The sequence below is a fragment of the Suricata suricatta genome, chromosome X, assembly GCF_006229205.1.
Source record: "Suricata suricatta isolate VVHF042 chromosome X, meerkat_22Aug2017_6uvM2_HiC, whole genome shotgun sequence".
In the NCBI taxonomy this organism is placed as follows: domain Eukaryota; kingdom Metazoa; phylum Chordata; class Mammalia; order Carnivora; family Herpestidae; genus Suricata; species Suricata suricatta.
The window spans coordinates 56,567,751-56,592,122 of NC_043717.1; the positions used below are offsets into that span (position 1 = coordinate 56,567,751).

Sequence of the window (24,372 nt, forward strand, 5' to 3'; positions counted from 1 at the left end):
CATTTTTCCTACTAGTTGAAAATACAGTGTATGTTACTGTCTCTGTGCATATGAGTCTTACTTATGTGTAGTTTTGTTTAATACTTTGTTTTATTGAGTAAAATTTTTATTCATGTTCTTTTTTCTGATAGAACTAGAGTAAAGCCTACATATGTAAAGACTTGAATAATATATTTAGAATGGTGCTACTTTTTGTGACCTATTATTCAGTTTTCTGTACTTGTTCAGAGGAGATATGGACAGATGTCAAAGCTAAAATTTGATAGAAGTGATTAATGTACATCAATACTAGTGGATGATGCTTATCTAAATGTAAGATTTGTGATTTTACTATTGAATTGTCTTTATTATATCATCAAACACTGTCAACCTGACCAAGTAACAGATTCTGCTTTTTTTTTTTTATTACTTCATGGAGGCTTTAGCTTACTTTTTGATGTAATCAGAATCTCTAGTGAGGACACCTACACTTGAGTTAAATCATTAGTTTGAGAACAGTAGGATAGGCATTAACTAGAGTTGGGGAAATATTTATTTCTCTGATAAAAGATTATAACACAAGTAATTAAGAGAAGGAAGCACATCATCATCTTTATATTCCCTAAAGTGACTTGCACTCAGTAATTAAGTTGAATTGTTCTTAATGATAATACCATAACTTAGAATTTCTCTATATAATATCTATACATTCAGTGAAATAATTTTTTTCTCATGAATTTCCTTAGAGCTTAGGTTTTGAAGCTTCATTGGTCAAAAAGGATCGATCAGCAAGCCACCTGGACCATAAACGAGAAATAAGACAGTAAGTGCTTTTGGTTTGTCAGTGAAAGCAGATTTTGACTCCTTGTTATAAATTTAACATCCTATTGGAATGTCAGTTTTTACACTGTCATCCTTATATTGGATGGAGTGGTCACAATGTGTATTTTTCTATAGTCCATAGACTCTTTAACCGTAAGCTACTTATTCAAATGATTTTTCTTTTCTATGTAAGGTGGAGACGGTCCTTCCTTGTAAGCCTTTTTTTCTGTATTCCTGTAATGGGGCTGATGATATATATGATGGTTATGGACCACTATCTTGCAACTCATCACCACAATCAGAGCATGAGTCAAGAAGAAATGATCAACATTCATTCTTCTATGTTCCTGGAGCGCCAGATCCTGCCAGGACTGTCCATTATGAATTTGCTATCCTTTCTATTGTGTGTACCTGTACAGGCAAGTGAAATGTTAGCAAGTATATGTTTTAATAATGAAAAATAGCAAAATGTGACAGGCAAGGCTATTTTCAGTTGCAAAACATATACTTGGCAGAAATTGGATCATTTTATGCTATGGATGCTTTATAAAAATAATCTTAAACTGAGTTTAGGTTAAAGTAGATAATAAATTCCCTTTAACTCCTAAGGATATTGTTTTTTTACATTTTTTTAATGTTTTATTTAATTTTTGAGAGAGAGACAGTGTGAGCAGGGGAGGGTCAGAGAGAGAGGGAGACACAGAATCCGAAGACAGACTCCAGGCTCTGAGCTAGCTGTCAGCACAGAGCCCGACGCGGGGCTCGAACCCACCAACCATAAGATCATGACCTGAGCCAAAGTCGGATGCTTAACCGACTGAGCCACCCAGGCACCTGCCCCGTAAGGATATTGTTTAATGGCAAAGCAGAGAATAAGAGCTCAGTTCATATTTAGACATGAGTTTAGCATTCATACCTGCTATTGTGTATAATTGTATATTTAAACCTGTAATAAAATAGATTATATTTTATTTAACTATATTTGTATTTAATATTACATATTAAATATATTAAAATTAAGTATGTTCATATTAGTATAGTAAGCGTTATTTAATTATTAATTTATTATATAAAATAAAAATAATGGTCGCAATTATAATATTATGTTATTATTTTTAACAGTTCTCCCTGGCACTGAAGTTCATTATTTGCTGTATGTTTTCAACTCTTCTTTTGAGATAAACTTTTACTGTAGAACATTTCTAATAAATCTATTGTGTTTCCGATCCTTATAAAAAGTAATGATGATTTTAAGAAGATCTTGGTGTGTTTCTCTATACTAATGAAAAAATAAGCTTCTCAGTTATGTTTACCAATGAAAATAGCCAGCTGTTCCAGTAGCTTGTGATACACCACTTAGGTTGAATTTTGGATAGGGGGAGCTGAGTTTTCCATAAAAAACCCTTGTCAAAAAATGTAATTTTTTTCTTAGTTCTTGTTTTTGCTAGCATCTAAAAGAAAAATCCAAGAATCATCTGATTTCTTTTATATTATGAAATATCCAATGGATCATAGAGGAGAGCTGCCAGGGGCTTCTACAGCAATTTGAATCCCTACACGCACATACCTGCTAAAATATAGACACTATTGTTTCAGCTTAAAATCCTTCCTTAGTGTTTATGGATTAGATAAAGGTCAAAGGAAATGAACATTGTTACTGTATCTTTGTTACTAAGATAATCATGTGAATTTCAGCATTTTTTAATAAGTAGTAATTATTGTTTCTGTTTTATAGTTTTTTGGAGGCTGGTACTTCTACATTCAAGCCTACAGAGCCCTGAAGCATAAAACTGCAAATATGGATGTACTGATTGTGCTGGCAACCACCATTGCATTTGCCTACTCTTTGGTGATTCTTCTGGTTGCAATGTATGAAAGAGCCAAAGTAAATCCTATTACTTTCTTTGACACACCTCCTATGCTATTTGTCTTTATTGCACTAGGCCGGTGGCTGGAACATATAGCAAAGGTAAAGAAAGGGTGACATTTGTTACAATCTTGGGTGGATAAATGATCGTAATATTTTCTAGACCAATTATTGGAAATATGCATTGATTTATATAGTTAACAAAAGAAGTAGTTCTGTTTTGGTAATATTTTAAGTTAAATATTCCTTTAGAAGATTTACCAAATATATGGAATTAATACTGTAGATAGTATAGTACATCCATGTTCACTTAAAGAGACATTTGATAAATATTTTATTTTTTTATATCACACAATTAATGGGAAAATTGATGTGACCACAGGATTTAAAATAATGACGGAAATAATATTCACCCATAGTCCCATACTATAATGGAAATTACTTTATAATTCTGCTCTAGATAACTTTATATTTTAGAGTGGCAAACATAGTATATATACAAGTTAGTATCCTTAACATTATACAGCTTTTTCCCCATTTTTGCAGTCTAGATAATTATTTGGTATTTTCTGAATCCTATTTTGGCAAATCATTGTGCTGTCACTCAATAAACCATTCTGGTTTTGTTCTCAATTAGATTGTTTCCAGTTTTAATTTTAGATAATCTTGCATTAAACATATTCATATTTAATAGTAGTTTCTATTGAATTAGTATCTTAGGATAAATTATAAAATATATGAGTGAAGAGCATAAATCTTTTTATGGCTCATGCTACAAGTTGTAACAATTTTTTTTTATCAACAAGGGTATGTTTGTAAAGTAGTTTTACTACAACTTCATAAGCATTAACTCTTGTATAAAATCTTGCTAAGTTAGTATGCATTAAATGGTATCATAGAGTTGCTTTCTTTTGCATTTCTTCCATTCATAGCAAAGATAAACATTTTCCCACATATCGGTATTTTATTTCTTCTTATATGAATTTCCTAATCATGTCCTTTGTTCATGTACCTGAGTTCCTGATGTTCTTCCTATTAATTTACATTATTTATTTATAAATTATATTTAATAACATATTTTATATTTTGTATACTTCATATTTTTGAAGTGAAATATTTTCTAATTTGAACTAATTAATATTCCTAAAACTATCTTTCGGGTAAATATTAAGTATTATATTTTTATTTTAGGTAAAACATGAGATTTTTCTTCCTTAGCATTATGAACCTTTCTTTTTAATTTATAGGGCAAAACATCAGAGGCTCTTGCAAAGCTAATTTCTCTACAAGCTACAGAAGCAACTATTGTAACTCTTGACTCTGATAATATTCTGTTAAGGTATTTATTTTCATTTCCCCCTTCTATTTTTAAATTCTTACAAAAAATATCAAATATACCCAGAAGTAGAAGAGTACAATGAACAATCTATCTCCCAGATTTAAAAGATATTCACACTTGGCCAAACTTCATCTATATATCTTTCTGTTGTTGCAGTAGTATTTTAAATTCCAGTCATATCGTTTAACTTCTAAATATTTTTAAGAAATGACATAATCTCACATAACTAAAATACCATATTGCATTTAACATAATGAACAATACCTTAATATCATCTTATATACACCGTGTAGCCTCATTTCTCCTGTTGTCTCCCAAAAGTTTAGTTTCTTTGTTTGAAACACAAATCAAGCAAGGTCCACGTGTCAATGCATTTGACTGACATGTTTCTTTTAATCTAAAATACCTCTTCCCTCTCCTTCTCCCTCCTTTCTGCCTCCACCACCCTCTTACTCCCACCACCACTCCAACCCCCACCGTGCAGTGAACTTGTTAGAGAACCATCCGTCAGTTGTCCTGCAGAGTATCACACAGTCTGAATTCAACTCTTTGCTTCCTTGTGTTGTCATCTAACTTGTTCTCTAAGTCTTATGTTACCTGTAAACTGGAAGTTAGAGTTAAAGGCTTGATAAGATTCAATCTTTTTTTAAGATTTCATTCTTTTGTATACTCATACAACTATGTAGGCAAATTTACAAAATAAAATTTTAGTTAAATAAAACCCATCACATAATTTTCTAAACTTTCATTTATTCACTCAGTGACTATTCAACAAACATAGAGTACCTATTTTGTGCCAGGTACTGAACTATTTCCCGACAGTGAACAGGACTAACATTGTAGCTCCTAGCTTAAATGTTAGTTGTAGTTTCCATTGATAGCAGTTATGGAGCTACAAGCATGACATTAACCAACAACCTTGCATGGAAAGATCAGGGTGAGAAACATTTTTTCCCAATGCTTTTTATTTTTATTTTTTAATTATTTTTTTTAAGTTTTAATTCTTTTGAGAGGTTGGGGGATTGGCAAAGAAAGAGGGAGAGAGAGAGTCTCAAGCAGGTTCCACAATCAGCTCAGAGCCTGATGCAAGGCTCAGTCTCACAAGCACAAGATCATGAGCTGAGGCGGTGTAAAGAGTCAGCCAGTTAACCGACAGAGAGCCACCCAGGCACCCCTCAATGCTTTTTATTTTAACTCATATGCAGTGAAGAACAAGTGGATGTGGAACTTGTACAACGTGGAGACATCATTAAAGTGGTTCCAGGAGGCAAATTTCCAGTGGATGGTCGTGTTATTGAAGGACATTCTATGGTAGATGAATCCCTTATCACAGGTATGTTCTTTCAGAGGATCATGACATGAAAGTAAAGTGAATCCAAAGTGATATGAAAAACCAGAATAAAAAGTGGAGAGCTTTTTTTGTAGAAACTATGGAATGAGTAAATAATGAGCAAAGAATATTAATTCTTTTGAAGACTGTATGAAATCAATTTCTGCAGATTTACTTTGTGTTTCTAGTTATGCTACTGAAAGCTTTTTTCACTGAGGATTGTTAATTACTAGAATGTGTAGTCAAAGGAAGTTGTCTTATTCTGATATAGAGCCCAAGAGACTGGCAGATTTTCCTGAGCAAATACCTATTTTGTTTTCCTTCCCTAAATACTGGTCTGATCTGAGCTGGCATATGACCCCAGATGTTCCACATCAGGTGTGCTCTAAGAAAGTAGTTTTAGAGATCTTAGCTAAATAAGGCCAATCCAGAACAGAACCAAAATAATACCTTTCCTCTCTTAACCCTCAGGATGACTCCAGAAGAGGCTCAGCTTATGCACTATGAGGAAATAATTTAGGACTCTGTGTTTCTCAATAGAGTGCTATTGTCAATTCAGATGGAACAGTTCTTAGTTCTGGGGAACTGCTTACACATTATAATATATTTAGTATCCCTGACCATGGCCCACTAAATTGGAGTAACAGCACCACATGTTCCACTGGTAGTTTTTACAAATAAGAACTCTCACATTTCTTTTTTTTTTTCCTGTGTAATACTACTTTATTTTTTAAATTTTTTAAAAATAGTTTATTGTCAAATTGGTTTCCATACTGTCCCCAGTGCTCTTCTCCACAAGTGCCCTTCTCCATCACCACCACCTCTTTTCCCCCCTCTCTCTCCCCCTTTAACCCTCAATTCATTTTCAGTATTCAGTAGTCTCTCAAGTTTTGCATCCCTCTCTCTCCCCAACTCTCTTTCCATCTTCCCCTCCCCCTGGTCCTCCATTAGATTTCTCCTGCTCTCCTGTTAGACCTATGAATGCAAACATATGGTATCTGTCCTTCTCTCCTGACTTACTTCGCTTAGCATGACACCCTCGAGGTCCATCCACTTTCCTACAAATGGCCGTATGTCATTCTTTCTCATGGCCATGTAGTACTCCATTGTGTATATATACCACATCTTCTTGATCCACTCATCAGGTGATGGACATTTAGGCTCTTTCCATGTTTTGGCTATTGTAGAAAGTTCTGCTATAAACATTGGGGTACATGTGCCCCTATGCATCAGCACTTCTATATCCCTTGGGTAAATCCCTAGCAGTGCTATTGCTGGGTCATAAGGGAGAAGAACTCCCACATTTCTAAACGCCCCTTGAGAACATATTGAAAACCAATGATCTAAGACTAGGGTCTGCCTATAAGACCTATAATAGCTGACTTAATAGGTTTTTCCAGTTTAAGATATCCCTGATTTTGGCTTGGAACTGACATAATGTAAGGAAAAAGGGAGGGCAACTTTCACCTAGGCATTTGTCCAGATTCTATTTCATGAAGTAAGAATCTCTTTGCTACATATTTCTGACAATTAATGAATAACAGCATGTTTCAAGATAGTATTTATTAATGGTCCTAAATCTGTCTTTACTCCTTTATACAGGGGAGGCAATGCCTGTGGCTAAGAAATCTGGCAGCACAGTGATTGCTGGTTCCATTAACCAGAATGGGTCACTACTTATTCGTGCAACCCATGTTGGAGCCGACACAACTCTTTCTCAAATTGTCAAACTTGTGGAAGAGGCACAAACATCAAAGGTAACTTAACTCCCTAGGAGAAACAGAAAGAATTTTTTTAAGGGTGCTCAGTATAATCTTGATCTTGTTTTTTATATATTTATTAGATTAACTCTAGTTGCACTAATATGGAGCTTATGTAAATATTTGTGTGTAATACCAAATAATACTCCATTATAAAAAAGAGACCTTGATACATGTATTATTATTATTATTGTAGGCTCCTATCCAGCAGTTTGCAGACAAACTCAGTGGATACTTTGTGCCTTTTATTGTTATCATTTCCATTGGTACCCTTTTGGTTTGGATTATAATTGGATTTCTGAATTTTGAAATTGTGGAAACCTACTTTCCTGTAAGTGACTTTTAACAACTCTTTACCATATGTAAAACAGTTGGTAAATCTTTTGCATAAACTATTAGTTGGAAAATAATTTTAATAATTACTAGTAACTTTAAGGGCCTGGCGTGGGAGGATAATAAGAATAGCATTTGCATTTCTACAAATATGAAAGATTTCCTCTGGAAAGCTTGTTTTTCATTATGACTTATGATTTTTCCCAAAGTAAGTACTGAACTTTTATATTTTATACCAGTCTCATTCCTAACATGACTTTGCTTTCTTGAAGGACTGTAGATGTGTTGAGAAAAGCCTCGGGATCTCAGCTCTGTTTCTAATACATCCTCTTATTTAACTTTCACCACAACTGCAAGTTATGCAGGATGGGTGTTATTAGAATCTCATTTTATAGATGAGGAAACTGAAGATCAGTGTGATCTTAAGTCAACTTAATTTCTCTCTGAGCTTCAGTTTCATCACCTATAAAGTGAGGTTCTAATAACACCCATCCTGCATAACTTGTAGTTGTTGTGAAGGTTAAATAAGAGGATGTATTGGAAACACTTTGTAATTTATTAAATGCTTTATAAATATAAAGTAATATTAATGCCTGTTCCTCTGTAGTTCTATAATAGTCTCTAAAGTATGGTGTCATAAAATGGTAAAGTAGACCTGGATTGTATCTCATATTAGAGATATAACCTTTAAAAATTATTTTAATGTTTATTTTTGAGAGAGAGAGAGACAGCATGAGTGGGGGAGGGGCAGAGAGGGAGACACAGAATCCAAAGCAGGTTCCAGGCTCTGAGCTGTCAGCACAGAGCCCGACATGGGCGCTCGAACTCACATGAGATCATGATCTGACCCAAGTTAGACACTTAACTCACTGAGCCACCCAGGTGCCCCTAGAGATAGAACCTTTAAGTCAGTTCTGTCATTCTCGGTTTTGTCATCTGTAATGTAGTGGAAGATTGGAATGAATGTAGGTAAAAATCTGCACATATGATATATATTAAAACATAAGCTTTCATATCTATGAAAGTTCCTCCCAACTGTTTCTATGTAGATAAATATCTCTTAGATGAACACTTAGTTTAAGTATTTGAGAACTTTATAAGAGCCTACCACTGTAAACCCATTACTACTAAGAAAGTCTTTGTTGTATTTTTTTTTAAATAAACCACCTTTTTTAATGTTTTTTTTTAAATTTATTTTTGAGAGACAGAGAGAGACAGCGCGAGCAGGGGAGGGTCAGAGAGAGAGGGAGACACAGAATCCGAAGACAGGCTCCAGGCTCTAAGCTAGCTGTCAGCACAGAGCCCGACACGGGGCTCGAACCGACGAACCATGAGATCATGACTTGAGCCGAAGATGGAGGCTTAACCAACTGAGCCACCCAGGCACCCCTGTTATGTTTATTTTAAAAAATACCATGCTGCACACTGTTTCATGTTGTTTGTCCCTTTATTTGTTTGTTTATTTATTATTTTTTAAATGTTTATTTCTTTTGAGAGTGAGAAAGATACAGCATGATCAGGGGATGGGCAAAGAGAGAAGGAGACAGAGAATCCCAAGGCTCACAGGGACTCAAGACTCAAAAACCACGAGATCATGACCTGAACCAAAATTAAGTCAGATGCTTAACTGACTGAGCCACCCAGACACACCTATCCCTTCATTTAAACAATAAATCAAATCAGGAGAGTGAGGGTGAGATGTAGAGCCTTACTAGGGACCTGAAGAAAAACTTACTGCCAAGAAGGACATTTTGAAGGTTTTGTTGGCTAGAAGAGGTGTCTCTGGGACCTTACTCCTAGATATTTATTGAAGATTGGAAAAGAATTAAATTAGGGCCATGGAAACACATAAGGTCTCTGCCAGCTCCATTGATACAACAGACACTTTCCAGTTTGGCTACAACACTGGAGTCATCAGTGCTCCTGAGACAATTAAAAGGATTTTCTCAATTACTCTTTGGAAAAGAGATTAGAAGATTCTCCCACTCAGGTGGTACTCACTTCCCTCTGGTCCTTGTCTGTGGCCATCTTTTCCATTAGTGGTATGATTGGCTCCTTTTACATTGGACATTTGTCAACCACTTTGGCAAGCGTGATTCAATGCTTACTGTCAGCCTATTGGCTGTTGCCAGTGGCTATCTTATAGATAGAATGGCTGTTGCCAGTGGCTTCTCTAGAGTAGCAGAGTCAGTTGAAATTCTGATATTGGGCCAATAGGTTTTTGGCCTCTCTGTGGATACTGCACAGGTTTTGTGCCCATGTACATTGGAGAGATATCTCCTACTGACCTACAGGGTGGAGGGAGCTGTGGCATTCTAAACTAGATGGGCATTGTCAGGATTCTGGTGGCTCAGATTTTTGGTCGGAAAGTCATGTTGGAGACTGAAGAGCTTTGGGGCCTCTGTTGTTAGGCTTCACCATTATTCTAGCTGTCCTACAAAATACAGCCCTTCCACTTTGACCTGAAAGTCCTAGATTCTTGGTCATTAACAGAAAGGAAGAGGAGGTTCTAAGGAGACCTTCTAAGTGATTGTGGGGCACCTAAGATGTGACTCAGGCAGGACATCCAGGAGATGAAAGATGATAGTGCTAGGATGACATAAGAAAAGCAAGTCACTATGCTGGAGTTATTCAGAGTGCCCAGTTACTGACAGCGTATTGTCATTTCCACCATACTCCAGCTCTCCCAGCAGCTCTCTCAAATCAATGCTGTGTCCTCTTACTCAATAGAAATCTTCAAAGATGCAGGTATTGGGGAACCAGTCTATACCACCATTGGTGTGGGTATGGTTAATACCGTCTTCACTGTAGTTTCTCTGTTTCTGGTCGAAAGAGCAGGAAGTTAGACTCTACTTCTGATTAGCCTTGGAGACATGGCTTTTTGTTCCATCCTCATGTATGTTTCTTTGTTATTAAAGGACAAGTATAATTGAAGAGCTTTGCCTGTTTTTTTTATTGAACTTTTCATTTTTTTATAGTTTATTGTCAAGTTGGTTTCCATGTAACACCCAGTGCTCATCTCAACAAGTGAACTCCTCCATGCCCATCACCTCTATTCCCCTCTCCCTCAGCCCCATCAACCCTCAGTTTGTTCTCAGTATTCAAGAGTCTCTCCTGGTTTGCCTCCCTCCCTCTCCTCAGCTATTTTTCCCCACCCCATGGACCTCTCTTAAGTTTCTGCTCTTCCACTTATAACTGAAAACATGGTATCTGTCCTTCTCTGCCTGACTTATTTCACTTAGCAGAATACCCTTGAGTTCGATCCACGTTGCTACGAATGGCCAGATTTCATTCTTTTTCATTGCCATGTAGAATTCCATTGTATGTACCACATCTTCTTGATCCATTCATCAGTTGATGGACATTTAGGATATTTCCATGATTTGGCTGTTGTTGAAAGTGCTGCTGTGAACATTGGGGTACATGTGCCCCTATGCATCAGCACTTCTGTATGCCTTGGGTAAATTCCTAGCACTGCTATTGCTGGGTCATAGGGGAGTACTATTGTAAATTTTTTGTGGAACTTACACACTGTTTTCCAGAATGTCTGCACCAGTTTACATGCCCACCAAGAGTGCAGGAGAGTGCTCCTTTCTCCACATCCTCACCAGCATCTAGGGTCTCCTGATTTGTTCATTTTAGCCACTCTGACGGGCGTGAGGTGGTATCTCAGAGTTGTTTTGATCTATCTCCCTGATGATGAGTAATGCTGAGCATCATTTCATGTGTCTGTTGGCCATCTGGATGTGCTCTTTGGAGAAGTGTCTGTTCATGTCTTCTGCCCATTTCTTCTCTGGATTATTTGTTTTTTGGGTATGGAGTTTGGTGAGTCCCTTACAGATTTAGGATACTAGCCCTTTATATGATATGTCATTTGCAACTGTCTTTTCCCATTCCATTGGTTGCCTATTAGTTTTCTTGATTGTTTCCTTTGTAGTGCAGAGCTTTTTATCTTGATGTGGTCGCAATAGTTCATTTTTATTATTGATTCCCTTGCCTTTTGGGATGTGTCCAGAAATTTCTGTGATTGAGGTCAAGGAATCTGTTCCCTGCTTTCTCCTCTAGGGTTTTGATGGTTTCCTGTCTCACATTCAGGTCCTTCATCCATTTTAAGTTTATTTTTGAGTATGGTGTAAGAAAGTGATCTAGTTTCATTCTTTTGCATGTTGCTGCCCAGTTCTCCCTGCACCATCTGTTAAGGAGGCTGTCTTTTTTCCACTGGATACTCTTTCCTGCTTTGTCAAAGATTAGTTGGCCATACATTTGTGGGTCCAGTTCTGGGTTCTCTATTCTATTGTGTTGGTCTATGTGTCTGTTTTTGTGCCAATACCATACTGTCTTGATGATGACAGCTTTGTAGTAGAGGCTAACGTCTGTTGTTGTGATGGCTCCCGTTTTAGTTTACTTCTTCAATATTACTTTGGCTATTTGGAGTCTTTTGTGGTTCCATACAAATTTTAGGATAGTTTATTCTAGCTTTGAGAAGAATCCTGGTGCTATTTTGACTGGGATTGCACTCAAATGTGTAGATTGCTTGGGTAGTATTGAAATTTTAACAATATTTAACAATATTTATTCTCATTGTGTCTTTAATTTCCTTTGTAAGTTTTCTATAATTTCATCATACAGATCTTTTACATCTTTGGTTAGATTTATTCCTAGGTATTTTATAGTTTATCGTGCAAGTGTGAATGGGATCAGTTTCTTGACTTCTCTTTCTGTTGCTTCATTATTGATAATATAAAAATGCAACCGATTTCTGTACGTTGATTTTCTTCCCTGCCACGTTGCCGAATTCATGGATCAGTTCTAGTGGGCTTCTGGTGGAGTCTGTCAGGTTTTCTATATAGAGTATTATGTCATCTGTGAAAAGTGAAAGTTTGACTTCATCTTTGCCAATTCAGATGCCTTTTATTTCCTTCTGTTGTCTAAATGCTGATGCTAGGACTTCTAGCACTATATTAAACAATAGTCGTGAGAGTGGACATCTTTGTCGTGTTCCTGATGTCAGGGGGAAACTTCTCAGCTTTTCCCCATTGAGGATGATATTAGCTGTGGGCTTCTCATAAATGGCTTTTATGATGTTTTTCCTCATTGAGGATGATATTAGCTGTGGGCTTCTCATAAATGGCTTTTATGATGTTTAAAGGTGTTTCTTCTATCCCAACTTTCTCGAGGGTCTTTATTAAGAAAGGATGCTGCATTTTGTCAAATGCTTTTTCTGTATCTATCGACAGGATCATATGGTTTTTATCTTTTGTTAATGTGATGTATCACATTGATTGATTTGTCAATATTGAACCAGCCCTGCAACCCAGGAATGTATCCCACTTGATCATGGTGGATAATTCTTTTTATATGCTGTTGAATTCGATTTGCTAGTATCTTATTGAGGATTTTTGCATCCATATTCATTAAGAATATTGGCCTATAGTTCTCTTTTTTTTTGTTGGGTCTCTGGTTTGGGAATCAAAGTGATGCTGGCTTTGTAGAAAGTGTGGAAATTTTCCTTCTATTTCTAGTTTTTGGAATAGTTTGAGAAGAATGGGTATTAACTCTGCTTTAAATGTCTGGTAGCATCCCCCAGGCAAGCCATCTGACTGAAAGCTTTTATTCCTTGGAAGATTTTTGATAACTGATTCAATTTCTTCGCTGTTTATGGGTCTGTTCAGATTTCCTATCTCTTCCAGTTTGAGTTTTGGTATTTTGTGAGTATGTTAGGAATTTGTCCATTTCTTCTCGGTTGTCCAGTTTCTTGGCATTTAATTTTTCTTAGTATTCTCTGATAATTGTTTGTATTTCTGAAGGATTGGTTTTAATAGATTCATTTTCATTCGTGATTTTTTCTATTTGGGTGCTCTCTTTTTTCCTTTTGAGAAACCTGGCTAGAGGTTTATCAATTTAGTTTATTTTTTTCAAAAAACCAGCTCATGGTTCCATTAATCTGTTCAACTGTTTTTTTAATTCTATGTTATTTCTGCCCTGATCTTTATTATTTCTCTTCTTCTGCTGGGCTTGGGATGTTCTTGATGCTCTGCTTCTGGCTCCTTTAGGTGTGCTGTTAGATTTTGTATATGCGCTTTTTCTAGTTTCTTAAAATAGGCCTGCAGTGCAATGTACTTTCCTCTTAGGAAGGCCTTTTCTACATCCCAGAGAGTTTGGATTGTTGTATTTTCATTTTCATTTGTTTCCATATATTTTTAAATTTCTTCCTAATTGCCTGGTGGAACCATTTGTTCTTTAGTAGGGTGTTCTGTAACCTCCATGTTTTTGGAGGTTTTCCAAACTTTTTCCTGTGATTGGTTTCAAGTTTCATAGAATGGTGATCTGAGAGTGTGCATGGTATGATCTCAGTTCTTTTATATTTATGAGGGCTGCTTACACATTGTCTCTTAACAATGTGTGTCCTTCAAGTGGAACCTCTCCAGTTTAACTTCTCAGGAAAGTTGTGTTCCTGTATGAAGAAGCTACTGGTCTCCTTGGATATTTTTTCTTTGCTGAAGATTATATGTAGTATTACTTAAAATCTACAGTTATTACTAAAGTAGGCATTTAATTTAATGGTGGTTGATGAATTCCAATTTTGGATGGAGTACAGAGAAGGGAAGGTTCATTCTAGAAATCCTTTCTTCCCTCACTGGACCAAACAAGATCTTCCCTTGTAGCAGACCCACTTTTATTTTTTAATGTTTATTTATTTTTGGAGAGAGAGTACAGGTAGGGAGGGGGGAAAGGGGGACAGGGATCCAAAGCAGGCTCTACACTGACAGTGGTGAGCCTGATTTAGGGCTCAAACTCATAAACCGTGAGACTGTGACCTGAGCTGAAGTCAGATGCTCAAGGAACTGAGCCACCCAGGTGCCCCAAGACACACCTTTTTAAAAAAGTATTCTTACTACATGTCCAGTGATATACCCCTCCAGATGAGCAAGTGAAACTACTGGTGTGTTGTAGAGGTTTAATGTTTCTCCATTTTGTTTTTTAAGAGATATTATTTTATTTATTGTATTTTTTATAAATCATTCCATTTTTCCTCAAATTTTTTCTTAAATTCTATTAGGTACCATATAGTATAATATTGGTTTCAGTAGGAGAATATAGTGATTCATCACTTACATATGGTACCCACTGTTTATCATAACAAGTGCTTTACTAGACTCATTACCTATTTAGCCCATCCTCTACATCTTTGTAATATAACTTGAAGTCCAGAATTCTGATGCCACCAGCTTTGCTTTACTTTTTCAAGATTGGTTTGGCTATCTGGGTTTTTTTGTGGTTCCATACACATTTTAGGATTATTTGTTCTAGCTTTGAGAAGAATGCTGGTGCAATTTTGATTGGAATTGCACTAATTATCAAGATTGCTTTGTGTAGCATAGACATTTTAACAATGTTTGTTCTTCCAGTTCATGAGCATTGAATGTTTTTCCATTTCTTTCTGTGCTCTTCAATTTCTTTTTAAGTGTTCTATAGTTTTCTCAGAGTACAAATATTTTACCTCTTTCCATTGGATTTATTCCTAGGTTTCTTGTAGTTTTTGGTGCAGTTGTAAATGGAATCAAGTCCTTGATTTCTTTTTCTGCTGCTTTGTAATTGGTGTACAGAAATGCAAGATTTCTGAGCATTGAATTTAGGTTCTACAACTTTGCTGAATTCATGTATCAGTTATAGCAATTTTTTGGTTGGAGTGTTTTGGTTTTCTTCATAGAGTTTCATGTCATCTGTGAATGGTGAAAGTTTGACTTTTCTTTGTCAATTTGGATATCTTTCATTTCTTTTTTGTCTGATTGGTGAGGCTAAGGCTTCCATACTATGTTAAATAGTAATGGTGAGAGTGGACATCTCTGTCTTGTTTCTGACTATAGAGGAAAAGCTTCAGTTTTTTCCCATTGAGGATGATACTGTGGGTCTTTCATATATGGCCTTTATGATATTGAGGTATGTCCCATTTATCCCTACTTTGTTGGGGGCTTTTATCAGGAATAGATGCTGTATTTTGTCACATGCTTTTTCTGCAGCTTTTGAGGGGATGTTTTTTTATCCTTTCTTTTATGGATGTGGTATATCACATTGATTGAATTTTGAATAATCCCTACAGCCTGGGAATAAATCCCACTTGACCATGGTGAATAATACTCTTAGTGTACTATTGGACTCGATTTGCCAGTATCCTGTTAAGAATTCTTGCATCCACATTCGTTAGGGATATTGACCTGTAAGTCTCTTTTTAGTGTGGTCTTTGGTTTTGGAATAAAGATAATGCTGGCCTCATAGAATGAGATTGGAAGTTTTCCTTTTATTTCTATTTTTTTGAAAGGCTTGAAAAGAATAGGTATTAACTCTTCTTTAAATGTCTGGTAGAATTCTGCTGGGAATCCATCTGGTCCTGGACTTTTGTTTGTTGGGACATTTTTGATTACTGATTCAATTTCTTTGTTTCCTGATAATGAGTCTGTTCAAATTTTATATTTCTTCCTGTTTTAGTTTTATTCATTTGTATTTTTTCTAGGAAGATTTCCATTTCATCCAGATTGCCACATTTGTTGGCATATAAGTTTTCAAGATATTCTCTTATAATAGCTTATATTAATGTAGTGTTTATTGTGACCTCCTTTTTCATTAGTGATTTTGTTTATGTGGGTCCTTTCTTTTCTTTGAGAGAGAGAGAGAGAGAGAGAGAGAGAGAGAGAGAGAGAGAGATGCAGGGTTCATCGAAGCAGGGCTTGAGCTCACCTGAAGTGGGGCTAATGCTCACCCAATGTAGGACTTGAGCTCATGAATCATGAGATAATGACCTGAGCTGAAGTGAGATGCTTAACTGACTAAGCCACCCAGGCATCCTCTCTTTTCTTATCGATATGCCTGGCTGGGGGGTTATCAATTCTATTCATTCTTCAAAGCTTTTAGTTTCGTTGATATGTTCTACTGATTTTTTTAAGTAAAAATGCTTTATTTATTTTTGAGAGAGAGATAGAGACAGAATCTGAAGACAGGCTCCAGGCTCTGAGATGTCAGCACAGAGCCCAACAAACCCCGAGATTGTGACCTGAGCCGAAGCTGGATGCTCATCCAACTGAGCCACCCAGGCACCCCTTTTTTATGTTTCTATATCATTTATTTCTGGCCTAATCTTTATTATTTTCATTTTTCTGCTGGCATTAGGCTTCATTTATTGTTCTTTTGCTAGCTATTTTAGGTGTAAGAGTAGGTTGCTTATTCAAACTTTTCTTGTTTTTAGATGTAGGCTTGTATTGCAATATACTTTCCTCATAGGACTGCCTTTGTTGTATCCCAAAGGTTTTGGACTGTTGTGTTTCTATTTTCATTTGCTTCCATGTATTTTTTAAATTTCTTCTTTAATTTCCTGATTAACCCTTTCATTCTTTAGTAGGATGTTCTTTAACCTCCATTTATACGTTGTCTTCCAATATTTTTCTTGTTTTTGAATTCAAGTTTCATAGCATTGTAGTTGGAAAACATGCATGGTATGATCTCAGTCTTTTCGTACTTGTGGAGGGCTAATTTGCAACCTAATGTATGTGATCTGTTCTGGAGAATGTTCCATACACACTCAAAAAAGTATATGTGTTCTGCTACTTTAAGATGAAATGATCTGAATATGTCTCCATTGGTCCATTGTGTCATTTCCAAAGCCATTTTTTCTTTGTTGATTTTCTGCTTGGGTGATCTCTCCATGGCTGTAAGTGGAGTGTTAACGAACCCTACTATTACTGTATTATTATCAATGAGTTTCTTATGTTTGTTATTAATTGATTTATATATTTGGGTGCTGTTAAGTTGGGTGCATATTTATAATTGTTAGATATTCTTGACTGATAGAACTATTAATTATGATATAATAGGCCTTCTTCATCTCTTGTTATTACAATCTTTGGTTTAAAAATCTGGTTTGCCTGATATAGCTACTGCAGATTTCTTTTGATGTACATTAGTATGATTGGTGGTTCTGTATCCCCTCACATTCAATCTGCAGGTGTCTTTAGGTATAAAACGAATCTCTTATAGGCAGTATATATATAGGTCTTGGTTTTTTTTATGCATTCTGATACATTGTGTCTTTTTATTGGGGCATTTAGTCCCTTTATATTCAGAGTGATTTGGGTATATTTGAATTTAGTGCCATTGTGTTACCTGTAAGGTTGGTGTTTCTGGTGATGTTCTCTGTTCCTTTCTAGTCATTGTTGCTTTTGGTCTTTTCTTCCCCTTTAATATTTCTTGCTGGGCTGGTTTAGTGGTCATGAAATCTTTTGGTTTTTGTTTGTCTGTGAAACTCTTTTATCTGTACTTCTACTTTGAATGACAGCTTTCTTGGCTAGAGTATTCTTGGCTGCATATTGTTTCCATTCAGTATGTTGAATATATTTTGCCACTCCTTTCTGGCCTGCAAAGTTTCTGTGGAGAGATCTGCTGTGAACCTGATCTGTCTTCCCTTGTAGATTAATGACTTCTTTCCTTTTGTTTTCAGGATTCTTTCCTTGTCTGCATATTTTGTAAATTTGACTAACATATGCCTTGAAGAACTGGGTTTTTTTAAATTTAATGGGAGTTCTCTGTGCTTCATGATTTTGACATCTGTTTCTTTCCCCAGATTAGGGAAGTTTTCAGCTGTAATGTGCTCAAATAAACCTTCTGCCCCTTTTTCTCTTCCTTCTTTTTTTGGGACTCCTATGATGTGAATTTTATTATGCTTTATGGAATGGCAGAGTTCCCTAAGTCTGCATTGTGATCCAGTACCATTCCCCCTTTTCCAGCTTCATTTTTGTTTCTTAAATTCCACGTACGAGTGAACTCATATGGTATTTGTCTTTATCTAACTGACTTATTTTGCTTAGCATTATAATGTCTGGCTCCATCTATGTGGTTGCAAATGACAAGATTTTACTCTTTTTTATGGCTGAGTAGTATTCCATTGTAAATATATACCACATCTTATTTATATATTCATCAATTTATGAATAGTGGAGCTGCTTCCATTTCTTGCCTATTGTAAATAATGGTGCTGTAAACATACTGGTGCATGTATCCCTTTGAATTATTGTTTTTGTAGCCTTTGAGTAAATACCCAGTAGTGTAATTGCTGGATTGTAGGGTACTGCTATTTTTAACATTTTGAGTAACCTCTATACTGTTTTCCAGAGTGGCTGCATCAGTTCCTACCAACAGTGCAACAAGGTTCCTTTTACTCCACTTCCTCGCCAATATCTGTTGTTTCTTGTGTTGTTGATTTTAGCCATTCTGACAGGTGTGAGGTGATATTTCACTGTAGTTTTGATTTGAATTTTCCTGATGGTAAGTGATGATGTGCATATTTTCATGTGTCTTTTGGCCATATACGTGTCTTCTTTGGAGAAGTGTCTGTTTGAGTCTTCTGCCCATTTTGTAATTGGATTGTTTTTTCGGTGTTGAGTTTGGTAAGTTCTTTATAGATTTTGGAAACTAACCTAGGATATATCCTTGCAAATATCTTCTCCCATTCCAGAGGTTGCCTTTTAATTCTATCAATTGTTTCCTTCGCTGTTCAGAAACTTTTTATTTTGTGTAGTCCCAATAGCTTATTTTTCCATTGGTTTCCCTTACCTCAGGAGACCTGTCTAAAATAAAAGTTGCTATGACAAATGTCAGTCAAGTTACTGCCTGTGTTTTCTTCTAGGATTTTTATGGTTCCGTGTCTTAGATTTAAGTCTTTAATCCATTTTGAATTTAGTTTTTTTGTATGGTGTAAGGAAGTGGTCCAATTTCCTCGTTTTACATGTAATTGTCCAGTTTTCCAAATACCATTTGTTGAGGAGGCTTTTTTCCATTGTATATATCTTCTTGCTTTGTTTAAGATTTATTGACTGTATAATTGCGGGTTTATTTCTGGGTTTTCTATTCTGTTGATCTGTGTGTCTGTTTTTATGCAATTACCATACTGTTTTGATTCCTACAGCTTTGTGATATAACTTAAAGTCTGGAATTGTGATGCCTCCGGCTTTTTTTTTTTTTCCCCACGATTGTTTTGACTATTCAGGGTCTTTTTTGTTTCCATACAAATTTTAGGATTTTTTTGTTCTAGTTCTGTGAAAAATGCTGCTGGTATTTTGGTAGGGATTACATTAAATCTGTAGATTCCTTTGGGTAATATAGACATTTTAATATTATTTGTTTTTCCAGTGCATGAGCATGGAATGTTTTTCCATTTCTTTGTGTCATCTTCAATTACTTTTCTTTCTTTCTCTTTTTTGTTTTTTGAGAGACAGAGAGAGACAGCACGAGCAGGGTAGGGTCAGAGAGAGAGGGAGACACAGAATCTGAAACAGGCACCAGGCTCTGAACTAGCAGTCAGCAGAGAGCCTGACGCAGGGCTCGAACCCACAAACCATGAGATCATGACCTGAGTCGAAGCCAGACACTTAACCGACTGAGCCACCCAGGCGCCCCCATCTTCTCTTTCTTTCAATAGTGTTTTATCATTTTCAGAGTACAGGTCTTTTACCTCTTTGATTAAGTTTATTCCTAGGTATCCTACTATTTTCGTGAAATTGTGAATGGAATTGTTGTCTTAATTTCTCTTTCTGCTGCTTCATTATTTGTGTATAGAACTGCAATAGTTTTTTGTAGATTGATTTTGTCTCCTGCAACTTTACAGGACTTTTTATCAGTTCTAGCATCTTTTTTTTGGTGGAGTCTTTCTGGTTTTCTATATATAATATCATCTCATGTACATATTGTGAACATTTTACTTCTTCCTTACCAATTTGGATGCCTTTTATTTCTTTTTGTTGTCTAACTTCTGTGGCTAGAACTTATAGTACTATGTTGAATAAAAGTGGTGAGAGTAGACATTCTTGTCTTGTTCATGGCCTTTAGGGAAAAACTCCCAGGTTTTCCCCATTAAGGATGTTATCTGTGGGTTTTTCATAAACGACTTTCATTATGTTGAGGTATGTTCCCTATAAATCTACTCTGTTGAGGATTTTTATCATGAACGCATGTTGTATTTTGTCAGATGCTTTTTCTGCATCTTTTGAAACGATATGTTTATTATTCCTTCTCTTATTGATGTGGATTTTTCTTTTGTTATGTCATAACTTTAAAATAATTCAGAAAAGAATGTTCATAGCTAACTTTGATTTTGTAACCCTAACCCTGGGAGAGGATTTTTCTGAATGATCATTATCTAGTTGAAATATGTTGTTGCTTTAGCATCATCACAGGCTCATTTATCCATTACCATGTCAAGTTACCCTTATTACCATGTTTCCATTGTATTGGGTCAAATGCCCTTAGGGCCCCATATATTTGAGATAGTATGAGTAAATGTGCAGTGTAGCCCACACTTCAGAGTATGAGTGTGAACTATCACCTTGTAACTTGTTTCCTCTGTTTCTACAGTCCCCCTTTGGATAGAATGTGTTAAACATCTTCTCTGTATATAAATATTACACTGCCTCTGTTGGGTGGAATTTGCATCTCTGGCCTTTTTTCCAAACTTCAGTGTTCCGTCTCAACTGGCTACTTGGCCTTATTGGAGAGTTGAGAACTCCTTAAATCTTGAGAATGACAGTGGAGGACTCTGCCTCACTCTAGACCCAGACGGTGGAAATAGGACAGAACAGTGTGAGATCAGGACATGTGGCCTCTTGGGGATGCTGGTTGGGGGCTGTAGGGGGATATTGCGACTTTCTTTTAAGGGGATAAGAAACAATCTGAAGACTTCTAACTCTGGAGCATTTCAGAGAGTTAGATGAGATGGAGGGACTTACATTTGCCACAGGTCAGGGGTACCCCCACAAATCATCTAGTTTCCCAGTATTTTTATAAATGGAAATTAGACCCCATGACACTTACCGTCTCTTTTCTTTTTCATATATTGCAGGATCTCCCTTTCTTTCTTTGATGTTTACACACTTCAGGTCCTTTAGCCAAACCCTTGCCTATGGCATTATTTTAGTTACCAGTTCTCACTGTTCTCTGGTCATTCAGCCTTGGGACAAAAACTCACAGAGCTGTGGACCATTTGTTGGAACATGTGACTCCTTCTAATTGCAATTTGCTTGTGGCTCCTCAAAAACAGTGGGTTGGCAGTAATGCAGTGTGAAAGTTATCCCATTTCTCAGTGACCAGATTCTGAGTATTTCCAAATGGATTTTATATTATAATGCTACTATGGTTCTTTGTTTTGAGATAAAAATTCTGAATGTTAAAAAAAGTGGAACAGGTAGAATCATAAAAACTATGTATCTATTTAATGATATGGTCATTAGTATAATATACAATTTAAAAAAATGGTTCACATTGGTTAATTGAACACTGAACAAGAGGATTGCTGGGAAGAATTGTGGAATGTGTATCTCTTAGGAATTTTTCTACTAAGTTAAGGGGATCTTAGGAACATTCCCCTAATATTGTCAATTGTATTTACTCACACAAACAAATATTCAGTGTTGCTAAGAGCTATACTACCCACTATACTTGATTCACACTGTTAATGTTCAAAAGAATTTTACTGAAATAGGATTAAGTTCCCATTGTATGCTGGGTGATTTTTTCCATTGTCTTTAAAGTATAGTGTGAAAGGCAGATTTATGTCTTAGTATACACAGATTCAGATTTCTCTTTGTTCCGGATCAAATTTACTGAGAATTAGGTCCCATGTTTGCAGCTCTTATTTGAAATCCATAATAAAAACACTCATTCTCAATATGGAGGAAAAAAAGCTGACTTTCATGTTCTTTAGATTAACTACATAGTTTGTAACTCTGAAATCAGCAAAATTGAAATTCTGATCTTAAGACTATGACGTGTTTATCTGTAATATCACAATTTCTTTTATTCATACAAGTGGGAAAATATGAATGTTTTCTTACTAGTAACCAAAATGTGTATATTGGTAGCTAATTATATGTGACTTGAAAATTATGGTTTTATTTAAATAGAGTTAAGCTTTCTTCCTTTTGTTTTATACAACTCTAGATCAATAACCAAAATTCATGCCTTTCTTCTAAAGGGATATAACAGAAGTATCTCTCGAACAGAAACGATAATACGCTTTGCTTTCCAAGCCTCTATCACAGTTCTGTGCATTGCGTGCCCCTGTTCACTGGGACTAGCCACTCCAACTGCTGTAATGGTGGGTACAGGAGTAGGTGCTCAAAATGGCATACTAATCAAAGGCGGCGAGCCACTTGAGATGGCTCATAAGGTAAGATAGTTCCCAGAACTAAGAATTGTCCCATCCAAAGTGGCACCCCTATCAAGAAACAGAATCCTAATTCCACATGGTCTATAAGCTGAGTCTTTTCTGGGACTATCCTGAGGGTTGAGATAGGAAAGATACTATTTAATTTCTGTTCTAGATTGGCCTTAGTTGTATGCAATCTCTAAAACTACTCTGAGCCTACTGTCGTAGAGCAGACCCTGATGTAGAAAACTTGGAGTCCTTTTCCAGCTCATACTAGAAATGTCTTTAGGACAGGAAGACTGAAGGGGTTTTTGCCCAGGAAAATTTGCCCAGGTCTATTACACTATTTTGTGTGTGACTCCATGTTTGTGTTCTTCGCTGTGAGATAGTGCTTATAGTTACAGTTGCAGTTTCTTTGCCTTTGTCATTAGTTGATAGTTTGCAGCCATGCCTTCAGGAATATAATCTTACCCTTCATCTCTCTCATATTAGGATTTCCATAACAATTTCAATCAAGGCTACTTAAACTAAAGCAGTATTCCTTCTAATATGTTCTTATTTTACAGGTACGTATAGGTAATAAACAAAGAACACAGCTTAGAACAGAGTTGGAACCTCATCTAACCAGTCAGTACAGTCTATTAGTTTTTATAGTTATTTTTTATTTACTTTGATATAATTTCAAATTGAAAGAATAGTATAAAGAACCCCTATATACCCTTCACTGCAGATATCAGGACATTCTCTTAAATAACCACAGTACAGACATCAAAATCAAGAAATTGATATTGATATAATACTATTACCTAACATATAGTCTGTCTTCCAGTTTCCTCAGTTGTTTCTGTAATATTCTTTATAACTATTTTTTCTCTTGTTCAAAATTATCCTTTGAATTTAGTTGTCATATCTCTTTCATCTTGGTTCCTCAAGCTATTCAGTTTTCAAGGTTTATATTCTAAGGTCACTGTGGGGTAACTGTGTTCTCTAATTCCAGATTCTTCCTTTTCCCTGTCTGGGCTCAGTTTTCCACACTGGTTCCCTGAGGAGTCTATTCTCAGACCAGGCTTCTCACCTAGACCCAATAAAGTCAAAGCAAACCAGCGGGTCTTAATCTGGTGCTCATTTCCAAATTAATTACTTACCTTTCTCTTATAATCCTATGATTACTGCCCAGATTGTCACTACAGTTCTAGAATTCATTACTATTGAAAGCCTTTCTTTCCCTGGAGGCATGGAGTCATCTCTTAATTACTCATTAACAGTCAAGTCTTAATAATTATTTCTAGTTGTTTAGCATGTAATCACAGTATGGTTGAACATTTGCACGGGAGGACTATTAGACTAAGAGTATTTTTTCCGTTCTTATTCCTTACTTTTGTTCACCTAAAGAGAGTTTAAGTCAAAGGCTAATTTATTAAGAAACAAAATATTAATCTGTCAGAGTAAACCTTTTTCTCATTTCTGGAAAGGTGATATTAAGGATTATCAAGTCATATAGTTGCAGTGTATTATAATTTTCTTACAGGTAAAGGTAGTGGTATTTGATAAGACTGGAACCATTACCCACGGAACCCCTGTAGTGAATCAAGTAAAGGTTCTAGTGGAAAGTAACAGAATATCACGCAATAAGATCCTGGCCATCGTGGGAACTGCTGAAAGTAACAGTGAGCACCCTCTAGGAGCAGCTATAACAAAGTACTGCAAGCAGGTACAATTTTTCTTTTGCTTATTTAATGTAGTTGTTTTCTACAG

The 24,372-nt window shown here is 36.0% G+C and overlaps 1 protein-coding gene and 1 pseudogene across 5 annotated transcripts in view; both read left to right on the top strand.

The window, feature by feature from the left end:
• Window positions 1–24,372, top strand: part of ATP7A (ATPase copper transporting alpha) — a 164,053-nt gene that overhangs the window by 108,251 nt on the left and 31,430 nt on the right. For 3 of the 5 annotated variants that reach the window (XM_029929756.1, XM_029929751.1, XM_029929752.1), the window contains exons 8-16: window positions 726–802; window positions 995–1,220; window positions 2,537–2,770; window positions 3,916–4,007; window positions 5,213–5,340; window positions 6,940–7,094; window positions 7,294–7,428; window positions 22,444–22,638; window positions 24,146–24,328. In XM_029929756.1, the coding sequence (XP_029785616.1) occupies window positions 726–802; window positions 995–1,220; window positions 2,537–2,770; window positions 3,916–4,007; window positions 5,213–5,340; window positions 6,940–7,094; window positions 7,294–7,428; window positions 22,444–22,638; window positions 24,146–24,328 (1,425 nt within the window). The remainder of the gene's footprint in view (window positions 1–725; window positions 803–994; window positions 1,221–2,536; window positions 2,771–3,915; window positions 4,008–5,212; window positions 5,341–6,939; window positions 7,095–7,293; window positions 7,429–22,443; window positions 22,639–24,145; window positions 24,329–24,372) is intronic. The other 2 variants (XM_029929754.1, XM_029929755.1) reach the window with 2 other exon arrangements.
• Window positions 9,027–10,404, top strand: LOC115283557 (annotated as a pseudogene).